Source organism: Clavelina lepadiformis, chromosome 6 (assembly GCF_947623445.1).
Source record: "Clavelina lepadiformis chromosome 6, kaClaLepa1.1, whole genome shotgun sequence".
NCBI lineage: Eukaryota > Metazoa > Chordata > Ascidiacea > Aplousobranchia > Clavelinidae > Clavelina > Clavelina lepadiformis.
Window position 1 is genome coordinate 18,636,488 of NC_135245.1, and position 10,468 is coordinate 18,646,955.

Below are 10,468 nucleotides of genomic sequence, written 5' to 3' on the forward strand. Positions count from 1 at the left end.
GGGCTGGGGTATGTCGTCTGTTGATGACAACTAGCCATAGACATCGGAAATATTAACGTGTTTATATTTCCGATGCAACTAGCAGCTTACTCTATGACGTAATTCACACAAACATCATGTAAAGAGTCACAAACGATAAAACTTTGCTTTGGTGAAACGCAATCAATTTGTCAGGTTTGTTTGTAACACAGCCGCTTTTGTTTCAAAGTATTCAATGCAATAAGTAGCTCAATTTATTCACATTCCGTGTAACTAATTAGCAGAATATTTTATTTCGACATATCACAAATGCACTTATTGAAAGATATTTCACAAAGAATATTACTATGGCACGGACATATTAGCTGCGCAGTCTGTAGTATTGCGGACCTTCGCATGCGTTTATGTTACCTACATATAAACGGAAAAGCATTAACACAAAAAGTACTAAGTGAGCTATAACGAGACAAAATCGGGACGGTGTTTTGGCAAAACTGGTAATTCTAAATTGAGGCAACACAAAGAAAGCAAACCAATTTTAAAGCAGATCCATCGCCTCTCATAAACCCTTTCGAAAATATGCCTGATAAAAATATAGCACGAGGCTAGATACAAAATAGACAATAAATCTCAAAAGATTTGCTGAGAATCTCAAAAGTCTGATGACTCGTCTGAATCGCTTGTTTCTGACCGGCTATCGCTAGAATCAGAACTTGTAGCTATTCTTCGTAAAATAGTTGGCATTGAAACGCTCCTCTGTTTCGTCCCTTGCGCTTTCATTACAGTGCGTGTGTATTGTATGGTTGGTGCATGTGTTTTGGACAAGGCGTATATGTTCTTCAACTGCCGCCCAGGTGAATTCAGTGCGGGACCTTCACCTGCGCAAGCACCAGTATTTGAGTTTTGCGGTTTGGAGGTATTCTTTAGAAAATTGTAATAAGAAAGATTGGATGGAATACTGGCGGAGGGTTCCCCGGACCCTAGAGGAAAATATACTGTGTAAGCAGCCGCCTTTGAATATCAACTAATTATCCATGATATTCATGAAGGGTTTGGTCATATAAGCGGGCAAAATTGAGTATATTCTTCTAGTATACTCACCATATTCTTCAGACTTTCTTTGGCCTTTGTACTTCGGCAGTGGAGTGGATCGTATTGTGTGAAAATATCGTTTAATATTTTTATCTATTTTGGGAGGAGTTGGCTTCACAGTGCCCTCTTTTTGCTCCGATGCTACAGAGGATGCGCTTGATATCCCACTGTCGGTTTGCGTTTCAGACAAGTTCTCCTTTTGATCATTCTTTACGGTTACAACACACATTTAATGAATAAAAGTGAAATCTTGTGGATCTATACAGTAGTTTATTTTTTCTCAATTTCAAACATTCAGAGAGTTAATAATAAATAAATCAAAATATAAAATAGTTCACCTCCGTTTTGCTCTCATGTTCTTCCATTACTTCTTCCAGAAATTTCTTCCAGCCAAGTACTGTTGAAAAGCGTTCAATGATCTCAGTAAGGTCGCCAGTGACCGCGATGTCCGTTGGACGACCTCTTTTTTTAAATGGGCCAACTTTTTCCCGATTTAGCAGCAGACGCGGCACGTTGAAACGAATTGAATCGACCAAACTTGCAAACGGTTCCACCTAAACAATTACCACAGTAATACAGTGTTCGTTATATAACATTCATAACATAGTGAGTAATTGTCATCACCCATTCCCTATTAATATTCTTATTACCAGTTCGGTAAATAACATCAGGCTTTAGTTTTAAGTTAACTTTGGGCTCAGATACATGTACTAATTTGGACACTTAAACACAAAACTGTAAAACTCAAAAAAAGGTGGAAGTAAAAGGCAATGCCTATCTCTAGACTTCCATGACATATCAAATATTCAGATTCATTTTTACAATTACTGACCTCCAGTGAAGTACCCATCACCATCAAAAGATCACAAACAGGAAAGTCTTTGAGGTAATAATAAAATCTCTTTGGCAAATCTTCTCCAAAAAATACGATATCTGGTTTCACAACACCCCAACACATTGATTGACAGCGGGGGACAGCGCCTTTGAAGATTTTTTGCTGCATGTGTAAGATAGTGATTATCAGTGTTTCTTTGGCTTATCATTGTAAATTACGCACATGTTAAAAGGCATTTAAAAATTGTCAAACAATAATTAATTAAAATAGGTCGAGTGGAAAAACATTCCACCTATGTCAAACTGTTTCTAAAAACGAATACTAGATAGTGTCTAAAATATGAAAGTGTATTTGTGATAGTTCTGTGTGGAATTTCACCAAAAGCCAAGACACCCAATTTTTACCTTTATTGCATCTCCATCATATTTTTTCCCACATTTTTGGCAAGTGGCCGTCATAAATGTCCCATGAGCTTCCACAATCTTTGCTGGAGGAATTCCAGCCACTAACCAAACAATTTTTAAAGAATCAAGTAAATGGCAATCAACAAGGATATCACAACAAGAACAACATTCATGTTTGGTTAAATACTTAACAGTGTATATAATCAATAAAGTATAACACAACTAAAAAGCATTACCAACAACAGTCTGTACGAAACAAAGTGACAACCCTTTGCCTTAATTTCAGAGCAACATTTCACAAATTTATCAAAGTAGAAAGTTCAGCTGGTGTCTTACGTCGTTCTAAGCCGTCAATATTCTGGCTGTAGACCCTGAGGAGGATTCCTTTTTCATGCAAACAACGAAGAAAATAATGAGCTAAGTTGGGTCTGTACTTCCCACTGGGATATAACTCTTTGGCCAATTCAAAAAAAGGTTTTGGCTTTTCTTTAAAATAATCCAAATCGAATATGGCTGTTGGATAAGGGACGTTGTATCGCTGCAGGTTATCATATAATCCGGTACCAGGAGTTCTAAAGAATCAAACAGAAAATTTGTGAATTATCTTGATTTGAGAAACAGAATAAACAACCAATGGAGTTTGGACAAGTTAACGTTACGCCAGACTCGTAACTGTTAAGGATCAATGTTTAACATTTAAAGCCAGGGCATCGATTAAATGGATATATTTATAGCACAGATGTATATGGCTTGCATCAAATAACGAATTAATGAATGACTTTCATGCGATATTTAAAAAATTAGATACGATACCGTTCCTATATATAAATTCACCTATATTAAGGGTCAACACAACACAAAACATTTAATAAGAAACACAATGGAACACACTCATCACTATAAAATTACTGAGTCCATATAATGTTACTTGCCAGCAGTGATATCAATGTTTGTTACTGAACCATAGACCTTATACATGGATACTCTATACTCATATTACGTTACAGTCTGGATAAATTGTCTGCCTACACAAAGGCTATCAACAGTTTGAAAACATTGCCATGAAAATAATCAAAAAACCTCGGAAGTTATTTGCAAATTAGAGTCACATTTCTACTGCATACCTTGTAGTATAAACATATGTTTAGCATGCATGAAATGCTTCAAATGAAGTTAACACCAAAACCAATTATTTAACCGATTTACAGTAGCACTTATCATACACTAACCGGAAATCAGGGATGCCGCTAGCTGTACTTATGCCTGCTCCAACCATAACAACAATATTTTTTGCTCGTCTCGCAACTATAAATCTACCAACATCTTCCAGTGTTTCCAACTTCACTCTAGATGTCCTACTGCTGCCTGCACTTTGCGAAGAAAAGAATCTCGCATTTGGCGATCTGTAAAAAAAGTGACTTTTTAAGTTTACAGATTCCTTACAAATGAAGTGCAAGATACAAAAAAAATTATTTTACATTAACTGCATACTTCTTGGTTGGTAACCTGTTGTTGGAGTTAATGTCTAACTTTGAGAGTGATTTTGTGATCACCGCGGTTGCATCGTTGGTAGTTTTTGGTTTCTTTTTAGACCTTTTTGGTTTGTTTGAAATCCCAACATTAATTGCTCTAGCTGGGTGTGTGATAGTTGAGTCCTTCTGACAGAAAATGACAACAAATACTACAAAGTCGAAATCAAGGTAAAATTTAACCACTTTTATCTAATTTATACCTTTGCAAGTCTAGCAGATGTGGAATCAGCATTTCCACTAAGATTTACAACAACCGATTTACTTCTTGGAACTTTATCCTTTAAATTGCCAGCTTTCACCCTACGTTTTTCTGGAATTAAATCTAAGTTTTACTGATTCATTTCACAACAAAGAAAATAGAATAAGGAATTCTTAAATTTGTGAACATGCCTTTTTATATTATAAACATTTTCATTCATTTTCATTTCATTTTCATTCTTTCATTTACCTCCACGTTTTTTCGGCTTTGGCATGGCATTTAAAATTACTCCATCTTTGAAGAGATGGGAAGTTGTTTGCAGACCAACGTTTGTCAATGCAGTGTTGGTAGTTCCAAACAATAATATATTGCACTTTAAACTGGAAAGCTGTGTATGCACAGGTTGAGTCAGTCTATTTAGTAGTTTTTCGAGCATGTATCTCATGGATTAATAACAATTAGTCTGCAAAACCCTAATCACTTATATAGGTTTAAATTTATAATATGCTATAACTTATAGGAAGTGACTAAGTACTGAAGTAAGTCATGGAACTGAATGTACATTTCAACACACTCGTCTTTCATCCCCTAATTTTTAACAGTAATAATATCCAAAGGTACTGCAAAGGGTCAGAAATAATTTAATAAAAATCTTGTTTGCCATCAGTGAAAATAAAGAAATGGTGAATGAAAGGAAAGAAGAAAGGTGGAAATGGAAGGTTGGTTGAGAAGATAAGAAATCTTGCATTAAAACCACTATTGAAAAAGCGTACCAAATTCACTGGTAAACTTCATTAGGCTATAGGTCTAGCCTAATCTTGCAGTCTACATTTTAAAACACTGTTGGAAATTTTTCCAAAAATCTACGAAATATAGCGTACTGGTAGATGCTAGCCTATAGAAATAGGTTCTCAAAGTAGGCTACTGGTATATAAATATTTTTAAGTTAACGGTGTTTTTACGTAACGTCTTCTATTGGTATGCAAATCTTTCTCCTCGAACTGAGAAAAGTATTTACCCGACTTAAACCCGGCGATAATTCGTCATCGCTCAAGCCCAAGTTGCCGAGCTATAGCATTTGTGCAAGGGATTATCACACATTTTTTATGGATCTAGTGCAGAAGTGCACAATCGCGTGATGCCTTAACTAGACCTCTGTTAACCAAATTGTGACATCATTCGATTGTGCATTTCTGCACTAGACCCTTTTTTATATGATATTGCCTGAATATAGAACAATCGAATTTGAATTTACGTTTTGAAATCCATGTCCATTGAACAGGTGCAAGTGTCGTTAATGCCTTACCCAAGGGCATTACAACTATTGTGGTAGCTAACATATATCATCTGCAGGACAAAGTTCACCGATTCCACTATAAGGCGATACTCGCCTTGGCCTTTAGTTCATTTTTGAACGTATAAGCAATAAGCCCGCTTGACTGTTGCTGGAGAAACAGAAAAAATGTTGGCATATATCGTAAACATAAACATCTAATAAAACATTTTAGCAATAGGAAACGATTTCAGTTTTACATGGACGTGCAACAGTTTTATGGTTTTTCAATTTAATAGTAAACGTTAGAAACATTTATTAGTTTATCGTCCGTTGTTGGACATATTTTTTTTGTATTTCTTCAACTGTTGTCGGTATTTTTACACTTCTCAGACGCCGCTCTGCTTTGTTGTAGTCAACAAGATCGTCTCTCTATCTGAGTCTCTGTCTTCTTTTGCTTCTTTTTCTTCCTCTGGGTATTCATTCTGTGATGAGTCCCGTCGACCATTCATCTGAGTATCTAGTTACATGTCTTGAACATGTTCATTACTTTTGATTTCATATTTCTGGGATGTCTTTTTTATGCACGCCACACTTGTAGACGCTTCCTTATCACGTCACGTAGTCTATACTAATCAAGCAAGGACATGTTATGAGAAGAGAGCGGAAGGTACCTATCCTTCATAAGTTAAAATTTTACTTTCGCACAGTTAATGGCGAAATAAAACAAAACAAGTTAATTTGTAATAAGAGAATGGACAAGTAACCTTAAATGCGTCTACGGATTTCTATTAAATATACTAAAAACAACTTTTGGAACATAGCTTAACAGCTTAATGGTAGGCCTATATAGTTTTGCTGTTTTCATAAGGTAAGAAATATAAATAGTAAGAAATACCGATATTTTTAGCCTGTTAAGTTCACAGTTATTTTTAGTTTACAAGGTGTATATCTTGCTATGGAGAAAATGACACATTACTTTGAACTTCATGCAGAGGGACCTGCATAAGCGGTAGGCCTAGTAGATAGATAAACTTTAGAAAAACAATTAAATTGTGTTACAGTCATATCACGTTGACATGCTGCATATTTTGTATACCATAGTGCATTAAATTGGTACATAACATTAGGATCATTTCATTATAATAGGAACGATACTTTCAACTTTTGGAACCACCCTATTGTTTTAATTGCTTAAATGATTCTATGCAATATTCTGAGATGAGAGGTGAAAATTTGACAAAATGCAGATTAGCGGTTTTGAAGTTATGGACAAAAATATTTTTGACCAGTAGGTGGTCTCAAATAAAGGAGCAACAAACAAACCGTAAAACCTCGAGATCCGCTCATTGCATTTGGATAATTGTTTGATTTACCTCGGAGGTTTATCCCTATGTTTTCAGGGGTGGGCTTTTATGCTTTTCAATTTCAACAATGTGAAATGTAAACAATTTTTTTAATTTCAAAAACAAAAGCTGATGCATTTCTTACTAAATGTAGCTTGTATAGTGTTTAAGAGATGAAACTGAGAATGTCATGTTGCCAAGATGTTATAAGTTGTTACTGAAAGCAAGCGATATCATATAGGTAAGAAGGTAGTGTGATATGTAGATGGAAGAAACGTGCAGTATTTGTTACATCATATATGAAGATGAACTAAAAAATACTGAAATGTGCAAATACAATAAAGAAGTTGTTTCATAACGACAAAATCAAATAACAAGACTCTTTGCTACAATAGAATATACTTAGAATTAAAAAAATTGACTATGGTAATTTGCAATGACTATTATGTAAAAAATTGTTAGTGTGACAATATACTGTTTGTGGCACAACTTTTGTCTCAAAAGTAAAGGCTGTAATTCATTTTCATATGGATGAGTAGAAAGCCTGCCCCCAAAATATGGGGTAGATCAAAAAATTATCCAAATACAATGAGCAGATCTTGAGATATTACAGTTTCTTTGTTGCTCCTTTCATTTGAATCTACCTAGTGGTCAAAAACTTTTTTCCTATAACTTGAAAACCGCTAATCAGATTTTCGTCAAATTTTACCATTCATCTTGAATATTGAATAGAATCATTTAAGCAAATTAAAACATAGGGTGGTTTGAACCAATGTTCACATTATTATGAAATAACCAATTTCCCATTCCAACAAACACTGCCATTGAGTTTTTCTGTTAACCGAACTGGGAACTTGGAAAACCGAACTTGGAAAAGACAAGCTCGTTAAATGAGCTTGTGCTGTGTGAATCATGTAAATTTCACACAGATGCAATTCCAAAGGAATGATTTTTAACAATTTAAATCTGTGCCTAAAATAATTGTTTCATTTGTTCTTTTTTAGGCCTAGCTTTTGTGTTGTAGTGTACAGGTACATAAACATAAGCTATACTGTCACACAAATTTTAGAGTTAGTTATTGATTTCAAACGTCTGAGCTGAACGTGTCAGTCGCTCGGAATTGAGGATGAGTTATCAGCTGTATCGCAACACAACACTGGGGAATAGTCTTCAAGAGTCACTTGATGAGTTGATCCAATCACAACAAATAACTCCACAACTTGCTTTGCATGTTTTGCTCGAATTCGACAAGGCAATTAACCATGGATTATCTTCAAGAGTGCGAAATAGGATAACTTTCAAAGGAGATTTGAATACATATCGATTCTGTGACAATGTCTGGACATTTGTTTTAAAAAATGCAGAATTTACAGATTCTCTTAACAAAGTCAAGGTCGATAAAGTAAAAATTGTGGCTTGTGATGGAAAAAATGCAGCTGCCAAAGATGACTAAATGTTAAAGAACTTTTGCAAATGTATAGAAGACCTTGTGACTTTCCACACATTGATTGACCAGGCCTACGATCTACTGTACGACTGTCACGTGACTTAACATTCTAAATTCTTTGAAAGCATTTTTGACACTATTCTGCTGTTTGTGATGTTGCCACTGTCTGATTGTGTTATACTTAATTTGTTTTAGTTGCCTGCAAGTTGTGGTTTACCATCAAATTACAATCTGTAATTGAATGCATTTAATTCGTCAGATGCCTTTATAGAAAGTTTGTTATGTTAGATCAGAAATCTCTTAGCGCCAGCATGCTAATTGTATGTCGATGGTAAATTATGTCACAAACGACTTCACATGACATAGTTTTTGGGTATGTGTATCTTTTTCATTTGTCTTTTCTTATTATTTCCTTAGACCAGTAATATTCTGGTGTAAAGCATTGGTGTTGTTTTTTGACTGAAGATTCCTTGTACCAAAACGCAAGCTTTTTAGACAAGATCAATTGATGTCTATGGTCTATGAATGTGAAGTGTATGAACTTGCCTTAAATTCTATCTTTTGATAAGTATGGTTACTTGTGGGTGTGGTCGACCATGCATTGTTCAGTTGATATTCTTTCCTTTTTGTAAAAGTTCTATGTTTTATCTATACAAATATCCACATTTTTGTAGATACGGTATTAGTGCGCTTTCTCTGTCAACATTGGCTACTGCTTGTACATTTTTATGTGCACTTTGGACTAGTTGTTTAAGAACCTGACCATGTCACCAATTTATCGTAAAAACTGCAGATCTCTTATTGCAATTATTGACCAATTTGCAATTTATTTTACGTGGTTCATAATTTTTTTACAGTTTGGCAATGCTGCCAGTCTTGCTATCAAAAAGAGCTGGAATGGCTGGTTTTTTAGGATTTGCTGCATCCTACATTTCTTCGTATTTTCATTTTTCTACCAAAAACGAGCAGCTTAGGCTTCAAGATGAAACTGAACCATTTATTCGCCATAAGACACTTCTTGAATCTGATTTTCAAGGAAAAGATCTTGTCATAGTCGGTGATGTTCACGGGTGCTACGATGAGTTAATGAAGTTATTTGAGGAAGTCAAAAAGAAAACTTTCAAATCTTTTGTCACTGTGTTTGTTGGAGATATGATCAACAAGGGACCAAAAAACCTGGAAGTTTTGAATTATATTATCAATACTCCACATATTCACTGTATTCGGGGAAATCATGAACAAAAAGTTGTATTGGATTATTTAAAATTTATGAAAAATAATGTCGAACCAAAGCCACCAATGCAATGGGTTAAAGAATTATCTGGAACACAAGCTAATTTTCTAAAAAATCTTCCATACACAATATCAATTCCATCCTTGAATTTGGTTGTGGTTCATGCCGGGCTTGAACCTGGCAAATCGCTACAACTTCACAATGCGAATGATATGGCCAATATGCGCAATCTTGTGTCAGTGAAAGACGAATTTCATGGTAAAGTTTTAAAACCGACAAGCATTCCTGGTGTAGGGACCCCCTGGGTAGAATTGTGGCCAGGGCCAGAGCACGTATATTTCGGGCATGACGCTGTTAAGAAGCTTCAGTTAAATGAAAACAGCACTGGACTTGATACTGGTTGTGTTTATGGTGGAAAACTGACTTGTGTACTATTACATTTAAATGATAAAAGCGAAAAGATCGTTGAGAAGGAATTGATTAGCGTTGAACCGGTAAACGTTTATGTACCAGTCGATTAACCAAGGTAGCAGTTAATGTTTTACTTTTAGAAACTTGTTAGGAATTTATGCAAGTATTTATAAGATGCGCTTCAAACGCTCGTAATAACTCACTTGGAAAATTAAGCTTAGTCCGCATGCTGCATTGTCTCGTTTTAAATGGAACAAAATATATTATTGTCCTATTGTTAAAACATATGTTTTTAAGTTTATTGAAGATAAAGCGCCATTTGTATCAAGTCAGCATTTTAAAGTACGTTTTTTTTGCAAGCGCTGTAAAAAGAGCATTTTCAGTCGCATCTGACAAGAAAACTTATTTTCTCCTTAGTTTTTGTAACCGTTAGGTCGCAGCAGAGGAATACCGAAATTACCATACTAGTATGTTGACAGATTGTTTTTACCGATTATTTCTTGGCAGGACAATATTATAGCGGAAAGAAATTGTTTTAGACATATTTTAAGTATATCTTCATAAGCAACAGTGTTGCCAAAATTTGGACCCTATAGCCGAAATTATAAATTTCATTTAATTCGAATATTGCCTCTTGTTCGCAATTATGTTGAAGGACGATCACAACAAACTGTTTAAAGTACAGCGAAGAATTACAATCCCACATCAGGATGGAG

General features: G+C 35.0%; 2 protein-coding genes across 4 annotated transcripts; one reads left to right on the forward strand and one right to left on the reverse strand.

Moving 5' to 3' along the window:
- Nucleotides 1-49: 49 nt before the first annotated feature.
- LOC143463134 (uncharacterized) lies at nucleotides 50-5,570 on the reverse strand. Of its 3 annotated transcripts, none has more exons than XM_076961513.1 (10): nucleotides 4,291-5,570; nucleotides 4,043-4,152; nucleotides 3,817-3,968; nucleotides 3,540-3,713; nucleotides 2,647-2,882; nucleotides 2,311-2,411; nucleotides 1,904-2,068; nucleotides 1,410-1,625; nucleotides 1,081-1,279; nucleotides 50-959 (listed from the first exon to the last, which is right to left on the reverse strand). In XM_076961513.1, the coding sequence occupies exons 1-10, from the start codon at nucleotides 4,484-4,486 to the stop codon at nucleotides 631-633; spliced, it is 1,878 nt and encodes a 625-aa protein (XP_076817628.1). In that variant the 5' UTR covers nucleotides 4,487-5,570; the 3' UTR covers nucleotides 50-630. The 3 variants fall into 3 exon arrangements, with proteins under 3 accessions (XP_076817628.1, XP_076817627.1, XP_076817626.1); XM_076961512.1 differs by having other exon boundaries at nucleotides 3,802-3,965; nucleotides 4,291-5,568; XM_076961511.1 differs by having other exon boundaries at nucleotides 3,802-3,968; nucleotides 4,291-5,567.
- A 2,543-nt stretch (nucleotides 5,571-8,113) lies between these two features.
- LOC143462993 (bis(5'-nucleosyl)-tetraphosphatase PrpE [asymmetrical]-like) lies at nucleotides 8,114-10,467 on the forward strand. The gene has a single exon (XM_076961336.1). It carries the CDS (start codon nucleotides 8,972-8,974, stop codon nucleotides 9,860-9,862), a length of 891 nt encoding a protein of 296 aa, XP_076817451.1. The 5' UTR covers nucleotides 8,114-8,971; the 3' UTR covers nucleotides 9,863-10,467.
- The last annotated feature ends 1 nt before the right edge of the window (nucleotide 10,468 follows it).

Coding starts and splice junctions, on each gene's coding strand:
- LOC143462993 (XM_076961336.1), top strand. CDS start 8,972: ATGCTGCCAGTCTTGCTATCAAAAAGAGCTGGAATGGCTGGTTTTTTA.
- LOC143463134 (XM_076961511.1), bottom strand. CDS start 4,486: ATGAGATACATGCTCGAAAAACTACTAAATAGACTGACTCAACCTGTG. Junction 3,714..3,801: donor AACAGGTTACCAACCAAGAA/GTATGCAGTTAA, acceptor CTTTTTTTACAG/ATCGCCAAATGCGAGATTCT. Junction 2,883..3,539: donor AGCGGCATCCCTGATTTCCG/GTTAGTGTATGA, acceptor TTGATTCTTTAG/AACTCCTGGTACCGGATTAT.